The sequence below is a fragment of the Dermacentor albipictus genome, chromosome 5 (genome assembly GCF_038994185.2).
Source record: "Dermacentor albipictus isolate Rhodes 1998 colony chromosome 5, USDA_Dalb.pri_finalv2, whole genome shotgun sequence".
Taxonomy (NCBI): domain Eukaryota; kingdom Metazoa; phylum Arthropoda; class Arachnida; order Ixodida; family Ixodidae; genus Dermacentor; species Dermacentor albipictus.
In genome coordinates, this window is record NC_091825.1 from 12,944,008 (window position 1) to 12,967,880 (window position 23,873).

The 23,873-nt window shown below is 45.5% G+C and overlaps 1 protein-coding gene across 5 annotated transcripts in view; it reads right to left on the reverse strand.

Annotated features, from left to right (window-relative positions):
• Positions 1 to 23,873, reverse strand: part of LOC135918035 (solute carrier family 41 member 1-like) — a 640,016-nt gene that overhangs the window by 59,014 nt on the left and 557,129 nt on the right. For all 5 annotated transcript variants that reach the window (XM_065451704.2, XM_070538277.1, XM_070538275.1 and 2 more), the window contains one exon: positions 4,357 to 4,505. In XM_065451704.2, the coding sequence (XP_065307776.2) occupies positions 4,357 to 4,505 (149 nt within the window). The remainder of the gene's footprint in view (positions 1 to 4,356; positions 4,506 to 23,873) is intronic.

Consider the following 23,873-nt stretch of genomic DNA (forward strand, 5'->3'; position numbering starts at 1 on the left):
CACTTTCGTTCGGGGTCAGTCGCGATCTTCCCTAGATCTTACGTTTGCTACCTCGAGCATGTCTGTCACCTCCTGGAAGACTGTAGACTCCGGAACTAACAGTGATCACCTCCCTATAATTTTTGAACTGCTTACTCCGTAAACTAGTTTAGATAGTAATGTGCACACTTTTGTTAATTACGAAAAATTTAATAATGGCATTAAATCAGCTTTACACGCTCAGGAGGGCATGGAGAGGGATATTAGAGCAATGAGCCTATGTTCCATTCTAAAACAGTCATCAAAAAAAGCTCAGTTTGTTGTGCAATCTACTAAGGGTGGATCATATTGACCCTTGTGGAATTCTGACTGCGAGCGAGATTTTAGACGTAGAAAAGCAGCATGGAAGAAACATTTATTCAACCAAAGTCCTGTTAATTGGGCTGTATATACATATATAGCTACTACATTTAAGCAAACCGTCTGAAAAGCTAAGGAGGATCATGATTTCAAGCACTACACATACCTTTCGAAGTCTTGCAATAAAAAGGCCCTGTTTAAATTTTTTCGATCTCGTAAAGTTGTACCGGCGACAGTGAATGTCGATTCCGTCGTTGTATCAACAAAAGAAGTATCGGTATCACTTGAGGAAATTGCTCAAGGACTTGCGCCACGTTTGAAACATAAATTGCCCTTAGGCCTAAAGAAACCTCCCTTGGCAGACGACTTTGAAACAGTAACAGCGACAGAGATTGAAAGCGTTATTAGTTCGTTGCCAGCGTCAGCCCCCGCTCCAGATGGAATTACAACAGGAATGCTACAAGTTTTATTTGATTATGCGCCTCAGGACCTCCTAAACATAATAAAATTCTCTCTCAAGAATGCACGGGTTCTAAGAGAGTGGAGAGTTGCTAAAATTATTCCACCATTAAAGAAAAAATCAGGTGGACTTGACTTAGACAACATAAGACCAATTGCTCTTACTTCCAATATTGTCAAATTAATTGAAAGATTTCTTCACGGCCGTATAACAAATTTTATGCAGGATGACACCCTTCTCAGTCCTTGTCAGATTGGATTTCGTCCCGGCCACTCCATATGGTGTGCCCATGTAAATTTAGAGAGCCGCGTTAAACTTGCTCGCCGCAAACGAGAGTACGCAGCTTCGGTGACGCTAGATGTACCAAAGCATACGACTCTGTAGAACATTGTATTTTATACGATAAACTTCAGTCTACGAATTTCCCAAAATATATAACCCCTTGGATCTATGAATTTATAAGAGATAGAGAGTTTTATTGTTACCAACACGGTATTTCGACGTCCAAACACAAGCAGACAAGAGGCGTACCATAGGGTTCCGTTCCTTCCCCTATATTATTTAACATTTTGCTCAGCACAATTCCTTTGTGTCCGGAAGTACATGTTTATGTTTACGCGGACGATATCGAATTTTTTACGTCCGCAAATAATATACGTTCACTAAAACAGTCGTTGCAGAATTACTTAGGAATGCTGGAGACAAGGCTAGAGGGGTTAAGTATGTCGTTAAATATTAGCAAAAGTGCGGTATTAGTATTCCCATTAACTGCACAGGTACATACATCTTTACAATATCGACAGGAAATCACTCCTCAAGTTGACGAAATCAAGTACCTTGTGGTATAAAGTTTGTAAACAGGGATAAGGTGTCTCTGAAAGGCTGGCCAACGTTTCGATAGGAGGGCCTATCTTCGTCAAAGGCGGCCTCGCCATCCTCGGCATGTTAGTTTTAAACGGTTAGTGCAGTGACGTCACGTGCTGGTGTTGTCGCTGGGGGCTGGTTTTAAAGGGAGAGACTTCAGAGGATACGAGCGCTGTCGTCCGACGTCTGTGAGCTTCGTTCCCAAGGAGGGGGGACAAGAGCCGAAGAGTGTTAGCGCGGGGAGAAAAGAAAAGAAAGAAAGGCACAAAGAAAAAAAGAAAGAAAGGGGCCGACAGTAAGGCCGACACCAAGACAGAAATTCTTGATTTTGGACTTCAAGTACCTTGGTGTCATTCACGATGGCAAACTCACCTGGCGCAGTCACATAGAACATATTAAAACAAAGGCAGAACGAGCCGTAGCTATGCTCTGCCGGCTCAGCCGCCGACGCTCTGGACTACGCAGGGATATCTTACTGATGATCTATAAAACGTATGTTCGGCCCATATTAGAATTCGGATGCGTAATATTTTCCGGTAGTCCCGCCTGAAAAATTAAACCTACTATACTTTGACCCGTGTCGGCCATTTCTACGTTCGCACTGCCCTCTCTTTCTCGGCGTTCGGCGTTCACCGTTCGGCGCTCGGCGTTCCAAGCGCTAGCGATTCCTTTCCTTCCGCTCGCCCGCGGTGGCGGTCCCGTCGAAGCGTCACGCGTGTTTCCTCCGAATTCGCGGGGCGGTGGCCCCATCGTCCACGCGAATGTATATAAACATCACGGTGAATGAGTCCGTATCTGTGTTCAAAATGTTGTGTCACCTATGCGCCGTATGCTAAACGGCTTCAATGGTCATCTATCTTCGCAGAGTGGAATGGCTCATGATTTTTTTTTTTGAGTGCGCAGCCCTTAGGCGCCCGTTCCTACGGCGAGCGTCGGCGTAACCGAACGAAGCAGCACAGCGAAAGATGAAAACGAACGCGGAGCGTAGGGGGGGATGAAAGACGTGAATACGAAAGCGGAGAGGAGGGTGCAGCGCAACCAGAAGGCAGAGGAGGGTATGGCGAAAAGGGTGATGAGCGAAGCGGAGTGCCGGCACGACCAGGCATGCGGCCAGCGCAGAAACAATGCGCTGGCGTGTTCTTCGGACCCACTGCGCATGTGCTAGTTCGCCTGCGGTGCCGCCGCCGCTGGGGAATGCAGGAGCCACGCGCTCTCTCTTTCTTTCACGACTGTGAGCGACGCTACTGGTGGAGTTGCTGAGTCTGTCGCTGCTGAGCAGAGGCTCCGCGCCGCAGCTGAGAGAACCCTTGACCTTCACAATCAAATTTTTTGCCATAATATATCGCGGATTCAAAACGCCTAAACAGCTGCGCTCGAAATTCGCATTAGGGAGTATCGTTATAGCCGGTGAAGTTTTCGGTTCATTACATGTTTTGTACTCCAACTTCTGTCCATTCGCACGTGGCAGGTGGGAAGTGCGAGGCACGTTCCTAAAGTAAGTTTCGTTATTTTCCTGAAAGAGAAGATGGTACACCAGGTGAAACAAACAATCCCCATAAGAATCCACGTCCGTTGCTGGTGTAGCGATGGAAGGAGCGTCAACGGAGGAGGAATGAAGCGTACGCAGAGTGCAGAAGAAGAGAAAGTAGCAGCAGACCGGCGTGTCCGAGGTTAGTCGAGCACTGATCACGATGGCCGACAGATGTGTGCAGACAACGTGGTCGCCAGTGGAAGTGGCTGCTGTTATCTGGTATGAATGGGCGCGTGGGACTAGCTGTCATCCATGAACGCCTACAGATCGTGTACGGTGAAGAGGTCATGTCTCAGGCCGTGCATTGCAGGACACCGAGTCTCACCAGAGTGATTTATTGATTGCACGATGCGAAAAATGCATCAATGTCGGTGGCGACGGTGTGGAAAAATACTGCAAGGCGTATAGTCCATGATGCCCTGGTGTACTTTTTTGGCAATAAGGTTTCCGTGTGAAAATAAATGACGAAACTTACTTGTGGAACGTCCTTGGGTATCATGCTGAGTAAAAACAAGCAGGCAAAAGTAAAACGCTGGTCCTCACTGCGTGAGAATGCTGTTGTCGCAGTGAGTGAGTTCAGAGCCGAAAGAATCGCTCAACTATGCACTCTTCTATAGCAACCGGATTTCGTGCGCGAGCCACTTGTCATCGTCTTTCCTGTGACAGATTATCGATAGTTTCCTGCTGAATTTTGGATTTTGCAGGCACAATTTATTAAGTAATTGCTTCATGTTTGTACAAATATTTTCATTGCAATATCTAAATGTCTTATGTTGACATCTTGATAAGTTCTGACATTGACGTGTCAAAAGCATTTATCACCCTTGTAACCCTATCTTGCTGCCACTTGCTCGGATCTCGCTGATAACTATGCACAGTATACCTTACCAGTTAAAGCATTCCTTCAGTACATGTGTCCTATGTGTGGTGCATGTACTGAAGTACATGCAGTACATCCTATGTGTGGTGATATACCGCACCTTAATTTACGCCTCCATTGTCACTTTCGTTATTTTTTTATTACATGTGTATGCTTTTGCGCCCTGCCTCGGTGTCGTATGTTGTGAACGGAGCTGAAGGTACTTTAAGCATCTTTCCTCGCGGCCATTTCCTCACCCTCCTCCATTGCTGAATAGGAAATTCGTTAATTCACCGTACGCACCAGCACGACGGAGGCCACCAGGTAGGAAAGCACCAGCCCTGCGGTGAGGCGGACGTGGGCGTCGCTGATCGCGAAGATGAGCAGCACGAACAGCACGTGACCTGGGATGGAGAGCAGCAGGAGGAGCTGGGACACCCGCGCTTGCCGATCTGTGGGAGATGCAATGATGCGCTATAGTGTGCACCCGCTCTCGTGGCAAGCTCCGAACGGAGGATCACGTGAGGTCTGCCACGCGCGCAACACCAACACGATGGTTCTCTGCAGTCACTTATATATGTTGGGTCCATGCAAGGGGCCTAGTATACTATGGATGCATGGATGTTATGAGCATCCCCTCTGGAACGGGACAGTGGGTTGCACCACCAAGCTCTTGCTATTATACTGCCTAATCTCCTAGCTAGGTTAAAAGAAAGAAAAAGATGAAAAACCCACGATGAACTCCCACACCGAAATTTTGTGACCCTCAATTGTGAGCTTTGCTTTTGTACGTCTTCCTTTTTTGTCGTTTCCCTACTTTTCTTCCACCAATCTTCGCATCGCCTCTTACTAATCTCTATTGCAGACATGTTTGCTTTACTACTGCTCCCGCTGAACCCAAGGGCTTCAAGGAGGCCAGTGGTGCCTAAATCGACCGCTGGGTAGACGTCTTCACATTCTAATAAAACATGCTCCGTCGTTTCCCTAGCTTCACCGCAGCAAGCACATGCTTCTTCTTCCTTCTTATATCTCGCTTTATAGGTGCGCGTTCTAATTAGGCATCCTATGCTTGAATTAGTAAAGGCAAGGCGCAGAAGAACAGGACTCAAGAAGAACTCACTCAACAGGACCGGTGCCTTGCTCTTCTTGTGTGTGTTCTTCTTCAGTCCTGTTCTTCTGCGCCTTCCCTTTATTAATTCAAGCATGAAGCAACTAGCCCAAGCAAAAGTTTTACTTAGTATCCCAACCCCGCTTCGAAAAGTAAGGAGCTTCCCTTTGAGTTATCATAAATTCTTTCTTTCGCGATTTCGTTTTTTCCTCTTAAGTAGTCACTCATGGCAGGTTTCTTTTCCTTTGCCGCCACCCATGAGATTATTGCAGCCCCTCTGACTTTCCGCTTGACGTTCTTTGTTGCAGTGTTGCTCGCGCTCTAGGCCGCATACTTGTTCGTAAGCTTCCTACTTCTTTTCCTCCATAGTGAATCAATGTTTTTCCTGTACAAATACCTGAACACTCTCCCAGCCCATTTACTTTATTTCGCATTTCCCAGTCGTTCTTCATAATCAATTTTACTGTGAGCTGCCCTCACTTCAAAACTAGTCCAGCCTATATCACCCTGCACAGCTTCCCGTGAGTGCGAGGCGCCCCACTGGTTGCCATCGACTCCTGATTGTACCACTGATTTCAAGCAAACAACCGTGTTTCCAAAGACCTGGAACCTTTCCACATACCCCAGAGCACCTCGTACCTATTGCATCCCCATTATGGGTCCCCTTTAGTGTTTTTTCGTTGCTATACATAGATTTGCAGCGCTGCTTGCGGGAAATTGTAGCGGGTCGCTGAGGCTAGAGCATCGTGTGTTGCTACGTGCTTCGTCTACTAATTTTTTTTTCTCTTGGCGCACTGAGTCGCTCGCTACTGTCAATCTTTTACTGAGGTGATTGACAAGTGACCAAGAATTTCGAAAGAACTGGTTTGGGCTATATATTACAATCTTATTCTAAAGATTGAAGTACTGAATGCCGATATAAAAAAATTGAATCTTCGGCGCAGCGTATGTCCGTGACATAGTTTTGATAGTGTCCTAACGAGCCTTAGAACTATGTTTCAACTGTTGTTCATTATCAGTTGCAGAAATCGGAATGTCGCTTCAGGCAAACTTCGTTTCGACAAGAGGCTAGCCTTCGTCAGGGAAGCAGCTGAATTCATCGCTTCGAGCCTCCTGTGAACCTCTTTCTTCTTTTGGACACGAACTGTTGAAACAATGCGGAAAGAAAGACGGGATAGGCGAATCTTATGTGGCGCCCCATCTTAGACAGAACCAGTCACTAATCGACTGGAGCGCTTTTTAGTTCCATCAAACATGATTGTTTTGCCTTGCGCTTTAGATATGGGCTGTGTTCTAGTGGTGCCAAACTCGATGGACAACCACGGCAATGCGTTCGAGGTGATCGCCGCCAAGAATAGCAGAAAAAACGTGGCGGAATCCGTCTCAAGAGGACTGTTGATGTTCATAGGATTAGCATTCAGGCAATGTAGCGACATGCTGTGCTGCTGAAAACACCTTTATTTACATTCTGTAGTGCGAATTCTAAGATTCCCAGAGGTTTGGGTTCGTTACCAATGGCACACATAAGCGACCAGTTCTTTTAGCTCGGCAACTGATGAGGCCCCCTTAGATGGCATGTCTTAAGCGCAAGGGATGTTGTATAACCAGATCTAGACATAACGGTGGTTAAATTCGCAGCGGAGCAACGTACAGCTGTTGTATTTTGCATTGTGTCTTTGCTCGCACCTTTGGACGCCACGGAGAAGTTATATTAAAATATAAACCGTCTGTGAGCTTCGGACCATCCGTCTTGTGCGGAACATATCGCACCAGCCGCCGCAAACGGAGCGTAGCCTGGCGCAACTAAAGCCCCTCCATGCCCGCGCCGCTTTCTTATCGAGGGGCTTTGGGCGCCTCGCTTCTCGGGGGACGCCGCGCATGGGCGCCGAGGAACGTTGCGCGGCGATGAGACGGCCGCGATTGACTGACGCCCCGATTCACGCTCGAGCCGCCCATCGCCGCATGCGTGCGGTCGCGCGAAAGATTGCACGTATCAAACACTTGTGCACAAATTTCGGTTTACAATGTGTAAGGTATGCACTGTGCACACAGTGTAAATGGTAATTTGTGCGCAAGTGCTGGATACGTGCAATTTTTCGCGCGACCGCAAGCGTGCGCCGCGGCTTGCGGCGACGGGCGGCTCGAGCGTAAATTGGCCCTTACGCTGCTAGCATAGAGAAGGGACTTGCAGCGGTGGCGTAGAGGTAGAACACCCGCCTCGCGTGCAAGAGGTCCGTGGTTCGAATCCCGGTGCCGGCAATTTTCCACCGGATAAAAAAAAAATCCGCGTGTTGATAAAATTGCATAAACAGGCCTGGAGTGTGGGCTGATCCCGGTGACCAGAACCGGTAACGCACTCCCTCACCAGAGGAGGATTGGCCACCCTGGTGCAGTACTTGGCCACAACCTCCTATATGAACAACATAATCATACCCCGGCCCTCAGTCCCCAGCAGCTGTGAAGGAACTGACCACGGCGGCGGTCAGACCTGCGACGCAGCAGAGGGTGCTAAGAATCACTGGCTCCGGACAGGCCGCCATTGGAATATGAACCTGGCAACGTTTAACGCTAGAACGTTATCTAGTGAGGCGACTCTAGCAGTGCTATTGGAGGAATTAGAGGGCAGGAAATGGGATATAATAGGGCTCAGTGAAGTTAGGAGGCCAAAAGAAGCATATACAGTGCTAAAAAGCGGACACGTCCTGTGCTACCGGGCTTAGCGGAGAGAAGAGAACTAGGCGTCGGATTCCTGATTAATAAGAAAATAGCTGGTAGCATACAGGAATTCTATAGCATTAATGAGAGGGTGGCAGGTCTTGTTGTGAAACTTAATAAGTGGTACAAAATGAAGATTGTACAGGTCTACGCCCCTACATCTAGTCATGATGACCAGGAAGTCAAAAGCTTCTATGAAGACGTGGAATCGGCGATGGGTAGAGTGAAAACTAAATACACCATGCTAATGGGCGACTTTAATGCCAAGGTAGGCAAGAAGCAGGCTGGAGACAAGGCAGTGGGGGAATATGGCATATGCACTAGGAATATCAGGGGAGAGTTATTAGTAGAGTTTGCGGAACAGAATAATATGAGGATAATGAATACCTTCTTCCGCAAGTGGGATAGCCGAAAGTGGACGTGGAGGAGCCCGAACGGGGAGACTAGAAATGAAATAGACTTTATACTCTGCGCTAACCCTTGCATCATACAAGATGTGGACGTGCTCGGCAAGGTGCGCTACAGTGACCACAGGATGGTAAGAACTCGAATTAGCCTAAACTTGAGGAGGGAAAGGAAGAAACTGGTACATAAGAAGCCGATCAATGAGTTAGCGGTAAGAGGGAAAATAGAGGAATTCCAGATCAAGCTACAGAACAGGTATTAGGCTTTAACTCACGAAGAGGACCTTAGTGTTGAAACAATGAACGACAATCTTATGGGCATCATTAAGGAGTGTGCAGTGGAAGTCGGTGGTAACTCCGTTAGGCAGGATACCAGCAAACTATCGCAGGAGACGAAAGATCTGATCAAGAAACGCCAATGCATGAATGCATCTAACCCTACAGCTAGAATAAAACTGGCAGAACTTTCGAAGTTAATCAACAAGCGTAAGACAGCTGACATAAGGAAGTATAATATGGATAGAATTGAACATGCTCTCAGGAACGGAGGAAGCCTAAAAACAGTGAAGAAGAAACTAGTAATTGGCAAGAATCAGATGTATGCGTTCAGAGACAAAGCCGGCAATATCATTACTATTATGGATGAGATAGTTCAAGTGGCTGAGGAGTTCTACAGAGATCTATACAGTACCAGTGGCACCCACGACGATAATCTAATAGAAAATAGTCTAGAGAAATTCGAAATCCCACAGGTAACGCCGGAAGAAGTAAAGAAAGCCTTGGGAGATATGCAAAGAGGGAAAGCAGCTGGGGAGGATCAGGTAACAGCAGATCTGTTGAAGGATGGTGGGCAGATTGTTCTAGAGAAACTGGCCACCCTGTATACGCAATGCCTCATAACGTCGAGCGTACCGGAATCTTGGAAAAACGCTAACATAATCCTAATCCATAAGAAAGGGGACGCCAAAGACTTGAAAAATTATAGACCGATCAGCTTACTGTCCGTTGCCTACAAACTATTTACTAAGGTAATCGCAAATAGAATCAGGAACACCTTAGACTTCTCTCAAGCAAAGGACCAAGCAGGATTCCGTAAAGGCTACTCAACAATAGATCATATTCACACTATCAATCAGGTGATAGAGAAATGTGCAGAATATAACCAACCCTTATATATAGCTTTCATTGATTACGAGAAAGCATTTGATTCTGTCGAAACCTCAGCAGTCATGGAGGCATTACGGAATCAGGGTGTAGAAGAGCCGTATGTAAAAATACTGAAAGATATCTATAGCGGCTCCACAGCCACCGTAGTCCTCCATAAAGAAAGTAACAAAATCCCAATAAAGAAAGGCGTCAGGCAGGGGGATACGATCTCTCCAATGCTATTCACAGCGTGTTTACAGAAGGTATTGAGAGAGCTGGATTGGGAAGAAATGGGGATAAAAGTTAATGGAGAATACCTTAGTAACTTGCGATTCGCTGATGATATTGCCTTGCTTAGTAACTCAGGTGACCAACTGCAATGCATGCTCACTGACCTGGAGAGGCAAAGCAGAAGCGTGGGTCTAAAAATTAATCTGCAGAAAACTAAAGTAATGTTTAACATTCTCGGAAGAGAACAGCAATTTACAATAGGCAACGAGGCAGTGGAAGTCGTAAGGGAATACATCTACTTAGGGCAGGTAGTGACTGCGGATCCGGATCATGAGACGGAAATAATCAGAAGAATAAGAGTGGGCTGGGGTGCGTTTGGCAGGCATTCTCAGATCATGTACAGCAGGTTGCCATTATCCCTCAAGAGAAAAGTGTATAATAGCTGTGTCTTACCAGTACTCACCTACGGGGCAGAAACCTGGAGGCTTACGAAAAGGGTTCTACTTAAATTAAGGACGACGCAACGAGCTATGGAAAGAAGAATGATAGGTGTAACGTTAAGGGATAAGAAAAGAGCAGATTGGGTGAGGGAACAAACGCGAGGTAATGATATCTTAGTTGAAATCAAGAAAAAGAAATGGGCATGGGCAGGACACGTAATGAGGAGGGAAGATAACCGATGGTCATTAAGAGTTACAGAATGGATTCCAAGGGAAGGGAAGCGTAGCAGAGGGCGGCAGAAAGTTAGGTGGGCGGATGAGAATAAGAAGTTTGCAGGGACGGCATGGCCACAATTAGTACATGACCGGGGTTGTTGGAGAAATATGGGAGAGGCCTTTGCCCTGCAGTGGGCGTAACCACGCTGATGATGATGATAGAGAAAGGAATACAAGAGCGGACACTCCCACAGAGCCCAGCGGCCGAATTGACTGCAGCGCACCAAGCCGTCGGCGTTAATACCTGAAGCGCACTTCCGGTTTCGGTTCTGTGCGCGCGCGTTTTGAATATTAGCTGGTACGCGTCGCGCCGGTTCCGTTGGTTTTTCTTTTTTTTTTGCTTTTACAGCTCAATCGCGCGTGGTCTTCACGCGAAATCATTTTATTATTAAGTAAAATTGATTCCGAACGATCGTCACAAGCCTCCACCGTTAATGTGCCACGTGCAACTTCATAAAGACACAAGACACCTGGTGAAATGAGGAAATGTTTATTTTATTCTTTATAAATGCTCGTCACGGGCTTTTTGCGCATTAGTCCAACGTTGTGGCACCAGGTAAGCAACACTAGTTTCCGCAGGAAGCTCCACCAGACGACGTGAGCTGAAAAAATTACAAGCAAGTGTTATTTTGGTATTAACAAGTAAGAATTAATAATGCGTGCAGAGGCGAAGCGTGCGAAAGTGGTTAATGGGCGGCATTACAAACAAAAGCAATTCTTATTTACACACACGGCGTAGAAAATACCCGACTCATCCGAAACAATGCCGTGCATACCACAAAGACATTCCAATTCCAAGCATTCCCCTCTTCCCAGGACTTATTTCCTGCACTTTATTAGCACGAATGCGCGGGCTACGGTGCGTTTTGCGAACTTGGCTACAACCGACACGATAGTACGCTACGAATACACAGAGGTGGCCACAACACAGGCTCTCAACCAGACCATGCTGGACGCTCGCACAATTACGTCTACTCGCACTCAAGACAAATGCGTGGGTGTTGTTCAGAAGACAGAATTTTCGAGTTACTAGTTCCTGGCGTTCGAGCTCCTTGGCTTATCTCTTGCGCGTTCTGCCGGCGCAAGCAACGCACTCCAGTGTTATCACTCTCGACAATTGCACGTCGCGATTTCGACAAGCGTGGGTATCGAAAGAAGGCTTAAATTGTTGCGGAGATATAAAAATTGCCACAAACTTGTAGTAAGATTCAGTACGCGCCAAACTAATTTTGTCACCACGGCCGAGCTGCTTTTCGCTGCGTCACGACAGGCGCGGTGAGTGGGCCTCATAGGTAAGATAAACGTACCGAAAATAATTTTTAACAATGTTGGGCGTCAGAGAAAGCGCCATGAACTTGTCAGTGCATTAAAGCGCGAAACCGCGCACCACGGCCGAGCTGCTTTTCGCCAACCGCGTTACAGCGCCAGGTGCGCCCACTGCGCTCGAAAGGTAGCCCAAAAAGCAATGAAATTAGCTTTAATAATGTTGGCAGTCAGAGAAAGCACCAAAACTTGTCGCAGAAAAATTCAGTACACGCGAAACTGCGTCACAGCAGCCTGTGCGACTAGCGTGCCCAAAAACTACCGAAATTAGTTAAAATAACATTGGGGCTCACAGAAAGCGTCGCAAACATCTCCCAGTACGATTCATTAATTCAAATTAACTGCTCTACGACGGCCACGCTGTTTTTCGTTAACTGCGTCACAAGTCTAGCTATAGGCTAGACTTGTGACGTACCTATAGGTGCCGGGCAGTAAGCCTAATTGCTTGAAGTGCGTCGCAGACTGTCGAACAAAGTTCCTCACCTTGCCGTAGTCAAATAGTGCAGTGGTGCCATGTCGAAGTTCCGAAGAAACGCAATAATTCGCCGGGAGGCCACTAAACCAGGCTAAAGCCCAAAATAGAAAAACAGGCAGACGGGTGCCCGAACAGTCCATCGCTCAGATGCGCAGCCGCTCTGTTTCGCTTCGGCGGTGTGTCCACAGAGAATGAAATTTCAACAAGAGCGGACCCTCCCATAGAGCCCAGCGGCCGAATTGACTGTAGCACACCAACCGGATGGTATTAACTCTTTCCGGTTTCGGTTTTGGGCGCGCGCGTTTTGAGCACAAGTTGGTACACGCCGCGCCGGCTCTGCTGCTCGGCGCGGCATTTATGTTTTTTTCGCTTCTGCTGAACCCCGCGTGGCCTTGGCGTGGAATCGTTTCATTATTTAGTAAAAGTGATTGTGAACGACCTTTACAAGACCCCGACGTATCCGTCAGGTGCAATTTAATAAAGAAAAAGCAAGACGTCTTCTGAAATGATGAAATGTTTATTTTGCTCTATATAAATACTCGTTCCGGGCTTCTTCGACATTCATCCAAAGTTGTGGCACCAGGTAAGCAGCAGTCGTTGCCGTACGAAGCTCCACCGGATGCCATCAGCTGAAAGCAAATTACAAGCATGTATCATTTGGGTATTTTGACCTAACAGGAGTATTGCGTGTAGAGGCGAAACGTGCGTAAGTGATGAATGAGCGGCATTACAGATAAATTCACTTTTACGTACATTTCGCAGCAATGACTCTACCCAAACAATGCCATAAAATCTGAACAAAACATGCGATTTTCAAGCACCACTCCCTTCTCGGGCATTATTTCCTGCACTTTAAGTGCACAAATACACGGGTGACTGCGCGTTTCCAAAACAACTTGGCCTCAGTCGACGCGATGGTACGCCAAGTACACAGAGGTGGCTACAACACAGGCTCAGCCAGACCATGTTACACGCTCGCAGAATGCCTTCTAGACGCACTCAAGACAGATTCGTGCGTGCAAAGCCTGTTTTCAGTCGCTCAGAATACATAAATGTCATGTTCTTGAGCTCCTCCGTGTTATCTTTTACGCGTCCTGCTAGCGCATGCAACACTACTGTGTTATCACTCTCGGCAATCGCTCGTCGCGTTTTCGAGAAGCGTGAGTACCGAAGTAAGGTATATGTTGTTGCAGGCCTATAAAATGCGTCACAAACTTGTTCCACTAAAATTCAGTACACGCAAAACTAACTCACTATGGCCGGCTGTCTTTTTGGCTAACAGCTTCACAACCCCAGGCGCGGCGAGCAAGCCTCAAGATATCCCAAAAAGTTACTAAATAAATTGCAATACTTTTTCGGGTCAGAGAATGCGTCCCGAACTTCTACCAGTAAGCAGTAAGATTCAGTACACGCGAAACTAACTGCGGCACACAGCCGAGCTGCGTTTCGCTAACTGCGCCACTACACCGAGCGCGGTCGCTTTGCTTGAAGAGTACCCCAAAAAGTAGTGCAATTAGTTAAAATAATGTCTGGGGTCAGAGAAAGCGCCAAAACTCGGCCCGGTAAGATTCAGTACACGCGAACCTGCCTCACACGGCCAACGTGCTTTTCGGGCGAAAGCCAGGTGCGGCGAGCGTGCCCAAAAACTACCGAAATAAGTTACAATTATGCTTGGGGTCATAGAAAGCGTCGCAAACATCTCCCAGTACGAGTAATTAACTCATACTAACTAGGCTTGGACCGCGGAGCTGTTTTCGATAAGTGCGTCACTATATAGGTTCAGTTTTGTGCAGTATAGCCTAAATGTGCTTGAAGTGCGTCGCCGACTGTCGAACAAAATTCCTCACCTTGCTGTAGTCAGCGGTGCCGTGTCGAAATGCAGACGGAGCACAAGAGGACGCCGGGAGCCTAAAAAAACAGATGGGTGGGCGAGCACGCGAGCTTCGCATGCGCAGCCGGCCTCGCTCACTCCTGTGGCTTGTCTGGCGCATGACGTATGCACGCGCGTCTGGCGTGCCGCTATAGCTTGTTGCTAGGCAACGCAACAAAAATAAGTTGCAACATGCAAGTTCATTTACACGCAAAACTTTTTTACTTTTAGTGGGAAAGAATAAAAAAAAGATAAAACGCTGTCTGGAAGTTTATTTCACAGTCTTTTTTTCTGATGCTCGCGTCAACTAACGGATTGAGTTGAAACCAGGCGTGACGTGTTTCCTGTTGCCAGTTTTTGAAGAGTGTCCCGTCTTGTTGAATTACTTTATGGTGTGTCTGACGAATGACGCAAGCATCTGGCTCGTCATTCACCGGTTCGCCGGTCGCTAGGCGACGGAATTAAGCCGGAAAGTTTAATTTTTACACAGTTATCTTTAGCTCTGCCGGGAAAGAATAAAAAAAAATAAAACAATTTCTGTTAATCTCATTTCCGCTTCTTTTTTTTTCGATGCTCGCGGCCCCAAATGGTCGGCGTTAATACTATAGCGCGACGTGTTTCCTGTTTCCAATTTTCGCCGAGTGTCCGCTCTTGTTATATTCCGTTCTCTATGCTGCTAGCGAGTCAACTGAAGGCGGCTCTGCGTTTCGGCTTGGGAAGCGCGCAGCGTGATCCGCTGATACCGAGCCGACGCTTCGGTATCCGGTCGCGGCCACCCAGGAGGGGGTGGGGGGGGGGAGGGTTACACGCAGTGGCGAACGGCGGCTGCTAGGCGTTTCGGCTTGGGCAGCAGCACATCACGGAGATCAGCCGCGCCTGAGCCGGCGCTCTGATTGCCGCCGCACTGGGGGCAGTGGAGGAGGAGTGAAGAGAGCAAGGCTCGCGCTGTGTGCAAGAGATGGAGCCTCGAGCGCGCGCAGCTAGAGAAGCGCGCTGGCCACGGCTGCGGAGCTGGTTACGGCGAGGGACAACGGCGACGCGAAACGCAGGAACGAGGGCCAAAGAGCTGCGCTCTAAAAATTAATCAGCCCTTGTACTCTGTGAAGAAGGACGAGCAGCGAAGCTCTGGTTTCTTTTACATCAATGGACGTGTCTATGTATATATACAGTCGGATACAACTTTAGAAAAAAGGGGGCGTTTACTCCTCCGAGGCGGATGCACACGACAGCCACCAATGAGCGTGCACTCTGGACCAACGTCATGCGCCGGACGGCCGGTGACTTCGCCGCTTCGGTCATCTGGGCGGGGCCTCCCCTTTTTTCTAAAGTTGTATCCGACTATAGGTATAATAATAATAATAATAATAATAATAATAATAATAATAATAATAATAATTATTATTATTATTATTATTATTATTATTATTATTATTATTATTATTATTATTATTATTATTATTATTATAAGGTCGCCTAGGCGATTATGACGTAACCACAACAAAAAACGCCCACTGGTGGTAACTATGTGTATTTTTCTTCTGCTTGTACCTACCTTTCTGACTGTATTATACTTCGTACAACACAAAACACACAGCAAGAAAATCGACAATATATAAGTATATTATTTCTGCGATATTTGGTTCTTTCCAAACATGGTACGTTTTATAGGTCTATCTCACCTTTCACTTGGTACTTTCTGGTCTTTATTTGTTTTTTTTTCAGACGTGTAATTGCATATGATGTAATGACATAAGTAATTCTTATTTCATTTAGTTAGTGTACCATTATTAGGGAATATTAGAACACATTTCATTATTTTATTTTACGATATTATGTATTATAGATTTAGTTACTCTTGTTGTAGACCCAACTGCCTTGTAAAGGGTTCTTTGGCCTAGTCAAGCTGCCCGTAACACCTTTTAGGCAATGAACCTCTCCAGAATATTTCCTTTCTGGGAAGTAAAATTATTTGATTTGATTTGGTACAGGACGCAGGTGGCCCTTAAACCGAGCCTCCACGGGAGCGACGATATGCGTTGACCGGGGCGCAGTCAAATGAGTGCACGAAACAAAACACATTTGTTTGTAACTTCTGTTTAGCATACTTCATAGTTAATTAGCTGAATGAAACTTGCAAAGACTTGAGTTTTATTCTAGCGGACAAAGGTGGGACTATCCGTCTCCTACCCGTAGATGCCCATGTATTGACAGCAGACGGGAATTACACAATATTGTCACGTACGAGTTTTCGCCGCTGTGGACAAAAGGACGTTCTGAGATGAAGAGGAGGGGGACGTGTGAGGTACTCTAGCAACAAGCCGGCCCTGGATCTTCGCAGTGGACGTCGCGTCGGTTCCGCTGTTATGGCTACCGCCGTTGCCTCAGCCGCTGACGTTGCCTCCGCCGCTCAGACACTAGCGGAAGCAGTGCTAACCCAGCTACGTCACCCGGAAATCTTCATCGGTACTGGCAAGGTCGACGTCGAAAACTGTCTGACGTGGTACGAACGCATCGGTAAGCACAACAAGTAGGATGCCACACCTTTGCTGGCCGACGTGATCTTTTACTTGCGAGGAACCGCGAAGGTATGGCTCGAGACGCATGAAGGCGACATTAGAAGCTTGGACTCCTGCAAGGAAAAGCTACGGGATCGTTTCGGAAGACCTGGGGGACGTAAAATGGAGGCCAAGCAAGAGCTAGCGTCTCGTGCCCAGACATCAACCGAATCGTACGTCGCGTATATTCAAGACATTATGGCTCTCTGCCGTAAAGCGGATGCGGACATGCTGGACGACGATAAGGTTGGGCACATCTTGAAGGGCATCGCGGACTTTGCATTCAACCTTCTGCTTTGCAGGAACTGTTCAACGGTTGAGTCTATCATTAAGGAATGCCGTAGTTTTGAGCAAGCGAAGAGCAAACGCACCGTACAACGATTCGACCGACTTACAAATACGGCTGCCACTTCCTCCTGCAACGACCCTCTGGCGTCACATCCGCCCACAACGCCAAACTTGACGCAGGTCATCCATCGCGAACTCTATGCTATGGCTCCAAGTTCTCACTGCCCCCATACGAATGACAACATGACCATCTCGCTCATTTATTTATTTATTTCATGTACCCTCTGGGCCATTGGCATTGGAGAGGGGAGTGGTTACAGGCATACACAACAAGAAAAAATAGGAAATGTGATACAAGGAATAGGAGCATTTCAATAAAAGTTAACAAGTGTGTCTACTCATACAACATTAGCTAAGGTGTTCTTGAAAAGCTGGTAATCTTTGATGGTGGCTGTCAGTGCGGGAAGGTGATTCCACTCTGCTGCTGTACGAAGTAAAAATGACTGGAAGAAAGCGTTAGTTCTACAAAATGGGACACCGACCTTGTAGGCATGATCTAATCGAGATGATAGGTGACGTGGGGGAGGGATTAATTCGCTACGCAGGTGTGGATGATGAAACATCTTATGGAACAGACAGATACGAAACGCTTTGCGACGTGAGGCTAGGGATGGTAGATTAAGGCTTGATTTCATTGAAGATATGCTAGCGCTCCTGTTATAGTTGGAAAGAATGAAGCGAACCGAGTTATTTTGGACCATTTCTAGAGAATGTATTAGGTTTTCATGATGAGGGTGCCAGATGGATGCGGCGTACTCTAGTTTCGGACGTATTAATGTTTTGTACAACAGCAGTTTGAGGGATGAGGGCGCTTTAGAAAAGTTGCGGCGGATGTAACCAAGCATACGATTAGCATTGTTAATTATGTATGTGATATGTGCAGACCAAGTGAGAGTGGAAGTGATGTGTACACTAAGGTACTTGTATGAGCCTACCGATTCTAAGAGGACATGATCTAAGGAGTAAGTGGGGATACTGTTGCAAGATCTTGATACACGAAGATATTTACATTTTGTGATGTTAAGTTCCATTAGCCATGTTTTACACCACAATGAAATAGCGTTCAGGTCAGTCTGAAGAGTGGTTACAGCGTCAGTGCTTGTTATTTCTCTGAAGATTACTCAGTCATCCGCAAATAAATGGGTATGAGAGGAAACAGAAGAAGGTAAGTCGTTGATGTAGATTAGAAAAACAAGAGGCCCGAGGACGGAGCCTTGTGGGACGCCGGAATGCAGAGCAAAAACATATAATTAAAGAACATTTCACAGTGAATAGTTGGTTTGACATAACGATGTTGCTCAAAGGGACGAAGGGACAGGACTTAAGAGAGAAAAACAATGCATAACACCTGAGTGCAAATTCACAACTGCTTTATTTTTCGGAAAATCAGACCATATAGCCTACTCGCATGTGCAGGGATGCTCTTTCCAGTCAACGCACGCCATCTATGGTCAGTCATTAAGCTAATTTCTTTCCTGAGTGATATAGATAGCACATGGGGTCATCTTGATGTTGTAGGCTACCATGATTTCTTTTTATTTAGTTCCTCCATTTCAGCAAGATCAGATCCCCATCCTGTGGAAGATATGGCATGAAGCGCAATATATGGCAAGGTCTCAAGATGCTTGTATCAGACTGCAGTTGTGTCGATGTTCGCACAGTCAATCATTTACGCTCCTGTCTGTTTGACCCACATAATCAGCCCCATGTGTCAACTGTACCTTGTAGACCACGTCTATCGTGCTATCAATCAATCCTTTAACGTGGTTTATAGCGCATGCATTCAGGGTATTCCTATCGCCGGTTTCCCTTTAGCTTTTGTCGTGCTGTAAGGACCACTCTTTCGCTCATTTAACCGCGCGAACGAGTTCAGCAAATGATGAGAGCGAACACAGCATGCAGTGGGAGATAAAAAAAGTGGCAAGTGAGAAGAGGCACGAGGAGGAAAGCGGAGTGGAAGGTGCAGCAGAACCACGAGGCAGTAAGCAGAGGAGTGTATGTCGAAAGCGTGTGAATAAAAGCGAAGTGAAGTGACGGTAGCTACGAGATGGTGCCGGAGTAGCAAGCAATGTCTGGGAGGTTTCTTGGCGGTGGCTTTTGTGAATCATGCCCACGCGTCACCCACGCGCTGGCTCGTGCGACGTCCAGATTAGCAAGGCAGTGGCGCCACATTTCGCTCTGTTTGCAACATGCCAAAGGAGGCCGATTGGCCACGCCAGCGAAATGACAACACGTGTAGAGCTGCACTCAAATTTCGTATTAGGGAATGTCGCAATCGTCTGTGATGTTTTCCTGTCAGTTGCATGTGCTCTGAAGTAATAAACTTTGCCGAAGCATCGCTGGTCGCTCATGTTCTTATGCATCTCAATATAGGTATTGTATCAAAGCACATTCCTTGCTTTGTACATGTTTGATTCCAGAGCTGTCTCTGCATATTTTACACTTTATGAAGAGGGGAGGCCAGGGAATGGCTTAGAAGTTGTATCACTGCTCTACGTATTGCAATTATTCATTTTGTGCTAGGTGTCATCTGCTGTAATGTAAACTATGCAAAGTTCCTTATGCAACTTTTTGCGCATGTGCCGAAGCAGCAAAGCACCTACTCTGCCACTGCCCAACTGTGGCATATCTGTACACGTGTACATGTGTGGTAGCGTTTCCCTTTCCGTCACGCGGGCCATATCGTAATCACATCACCTTCGCCCACTATGTGTATATAATCGCTGGCCGCCAAACTGTGGTGCGTTTTTTGTCCTTAAATTCCTTGTCTGTCATTCTGCCCCGTTAAGTTGCTGCCCATGCAATAAAACATGTTTCAAGTTCAGTAACGGAAGCCCTGGAACACGACACCAACCTTTCACGCTAACAATCTGTTCTGTGAGCTGTACTCCACCTCAGTAGTTCCTTGCAGCACTGGGGAAGCTGCTGGGCTGCACTTACATTAGTGCTAATAGGGAGGCTGATTGTCCCTCGAGATGTGTTCATTAGCCGCACCATCTTCTCGGTGTCTGCTTTCCACACTGTCCCTACATGCTCCATGGTTGGAGGATTGACGCAAAAAATGTTTTGATGCAATAACTATAAGCTTTGTTTACGTGCATGCGACAGCGGAGCTTCGCTTCACCTGTACACATTCCCTCCATTTACCTTACAGCCACCTTAACAAGCAGCTAGGATGAATGCCCTGATAAATGTTCACTTGCGGCACAGCCTCTGTTCGGCATCTACTGGCTGGAATGAAAGCAGTTTAGGAAATAATCTAAAGCTCTATTTTACTGACTGCAGCATTTATCATTGGTGCGAAGAGGGCGTTGCGACAGAAAGCCTGTGGTGCAGATACAAGGAAATGTACTAGAATGCTGATCAAAAATTTTATAGGTGTATTGTGCAAAGCCGCAATTACATACAGGAATGACATGACACTGGTCACAACTTACAGCAACGGTTCATGGGATACACATATATGGGCACATAAACATATGCTACTCAATGCAAGTTTGACTTGAAATGACAGTCCCTTTTCAGATAGAAGTGACATGATGACATACTGGTAATCAATGCCTGTTATTTCTTTATTCAAAAAATGACCAGTTGTATAATACTTGTGCCCAAATGCAGTAACGCATCTCTGAATCACAGATATCATATCCCATCTGCCCTATGCAACTTTGGCGCTTGAAATGGGAAACTCGTTGATATAATCAGTTACAGATTATGCCGAAGTGTTATGTTGTTTCTTGCAGTTTTGTCTTTTATTAGTATTTCCGTAATGTGAAAAATAGTACCCTGATGTTCTAAATGTTATGTATACTATAACACAATTCTGTTCTTTTTCCGGGATCAGAGGAGGCTTTGGTGTCAGTATATAAATTCGAAGTTTTTTAACAACGAATATGTGACAAGTACTTGCATGTCAACAAGCGTATGCAGCCCCCCAAAGGCAAGCACGGTAACGAATGTATCTTTTAGCCATATTGGCACAAAAAGGTTTTTTTTTTGCCTAAGGCCAACCATACATCTCAATCTAGCATATTTTTCTTTTATCTGACAAGTCTGTGCTGTTTTTCTTGCAACAAGTCCTTTTACATGTGTCCGCAAAACATTGGTCCTTCAGTATGTAGATTTTTTCTACAACTTTCATGTTTTTTGGAAACAATTTATTGTGCATTTTTGGAAGCTCTTCATAAAGCAGCCATTATTTCTCGGATATCTTCTTTGCAATGAGGCTGTAAAGTTGTTGATACACCATTCAAGTAGTTTTTTATATAACATTTAGTAGTCTTGCATTTAAATATCATCCTTTGTTCCCAATATTTAGCTCTCTTTTGCACTAGTTGGTCAAGATGTGGTACCTAAATATATGGAAATAAATATTGCTACTACAAGTACTCACGTCGTCGTGTTACTATTCAATATTTGACACTTACTATTTTTGTTCAATTTCGGTTTGAATGAAATTAAGATTCACCCATCTCACAATGCACAAAGATGCGCCCAAGCCACATTTGTGCTTTCTGAAGTCTTACTTTGCTGCATATAATAGTGGCAAAAAGTAGCTTTTCAGAGAGAACTTGATTTTGTTGTTCTGTGTATTCTGTTCTTCTGCCATAAGTATAGTGAATTGATAACTATATCGCACACAAATACACAGCCTCTCAATGGAACAGGCATTTATTTGATACAGATGAATTCGAACACTGTTCATCTAGATTTCAAAATTATGCTGATTGGGGCCAGCCTCTAGTATGCACAAAAGCATGTCTACGCTGTGGTCTGAGGGTACATATGCAGTGCTACTGTGAAGCTAGTTATAGTTCTCACAGCAATGCACAAAGTAAGGTTGTTGCTTAATTGTTATAAAGAAAGGCAGCACCAGCTAGGCTGTAAGGGCGACAAAAATGATTTGTGCAATTCAACAAACATACAAACAGAATATATTATGACTATAATTCCTTGTGCTGTTGGGTTAATCTGGTTTATTTGTCGTAATAAGACACAGGCTGTGAAGTTAAATTCAACATGTCTAGGTTGTCAATATGTCTAAGTATTTACGAAATTGGGGAGGTGGTAGTGAGACTCCCAGGCGAAGCAGTACCTCAGTTGTACTAATGGTATGGCTTGATTATATAATTTCATCATTGCTTGTTTAGAAATATGACGGTGGATTAGAACCTATGAAATGCCGCAACAGCAAGGCTGAACGTCCATCCTTACTTCTCAGAGGCTTAAAGAATGATAAACAATTATGCTTTAGAGCATATTTTGGTAACAAATATATGCTATCTTAATTTCAGTGGAATGGAAAGAGGTGATTGAGCACAGCCATTCTATTGTAGCATGCGTGAAGGAAAACAGGAGAGCCTGGGTGCTAATATAGTTTAATAGAGTCAACAAGTAGCTGTGATTTGCAAGATTATTTTACTACACAGAGGATGCTGCAGTAAGGTTCGTGCAACTGTGCGCAATACGAGAACGAGTGAAAAATTACTTGTAATATATGGATTTGTATGGCACGAGAATGTGCACCCAGTTTCCTACTGCGCATTTTTTCTATTTTATGTTCAGCACAGAGTGTGAGTCACTATGGCTTCTTAACTGCAAATTTCTGCGTTCTGTTTCACAGTGTTTATGGGGCTATCTGCATTCATTTGACTACGTATGAAGTGATTGGATAATAGAACATGCCCACATTGCAGATTTAGACAGTACATATGAATTCATCACAAAGCTCCACTCAAGAAACTGTCTGTTGGTTATAAAAATAAAAATTACAACAAACATTCCCTTATTTTCTTGTGCTGCCCCGCACACGGTGCTAAGGTCTACAATGCAGACATTCTGTGCTTTCCTTAGAGGTAGGTGCAAGGTACACTGATACAATGAACATGCATTCGTTGCCTACAAGCTACCGCATGTTAGAATTGGTGTTACAGCAGGCATGGCAAATGTGCTCCCCTACTTGTGTCTTGCGCACAATATGAGCCAGCATTTTATTTCATTGTCTTGTACCAGTTTAAGCTGTTACTGATTTAGAAAGGCAAATATAAAACGACTTACTATGTCAACCATTTCGCATGCAAGATCGCTGCAGCCATTGCAAAGATGATTAGAGAGTTTTAGATCAGGGGGATGCAACCGTTGAAGCTCCAAGTACTAGGGGGCCTGAACGATTTAGATCTCTATAGTCGCTTGATGATCTTAGTTTGCTTTGAGATGAAGTACACGTACTGTGCACCTGTTTGTTAGCCTACGCACTTGTTTTTCTTTTTAATGTGGCTGTGAATTAGCTAGCTATGTTGTCACTACATTAATAACATTTGGACTATGCCCAACGCAATCAAATAACATTACTTTGCTACAGCTCACCGACTGCACATGCTTCTTTTTTTATCTAGGAAAAAGAATAAAAAAAGAATGCATGCATAAATGATGTTGACAGCAGCAAACGGTCTCAAGGCAATCATCCTTGATTGTCGCCATTGCTCAGAGAGCAAGCATGCCTGTATTCACTTTGACCACAGGCTGTACATTGTTTAAATGCTGTTAGAGGTATGGATAAATAGTGAAGGGGTAGCAGACTGGCCACCCAGGCCTTTATACATGGGCATTGCTGCCTTGTGTGCCCCGTAAACCTCTGTCATTGCTTAACACATGAATGACATAACACTACTTCTATGCGCAGGGACATCTTTAGCACCAACAAGAAATGGAAACATTACGTGAATTCACGCCTATATGGAGTGTCTTTTCAGCAATATGAATTGATATTTGTTTGCATACATTCTTCTCTTGAAAACATATCTGACAAGCATCTCTGCCTGAAGAAGTAACTGTGATGTGTACATATCACTTTTATGTCTGTCATAATTGTAATCAATTGCTCAAGATGGACTGATGGCTAGTTGGTTAGTCATGAGTTAACATGGCAG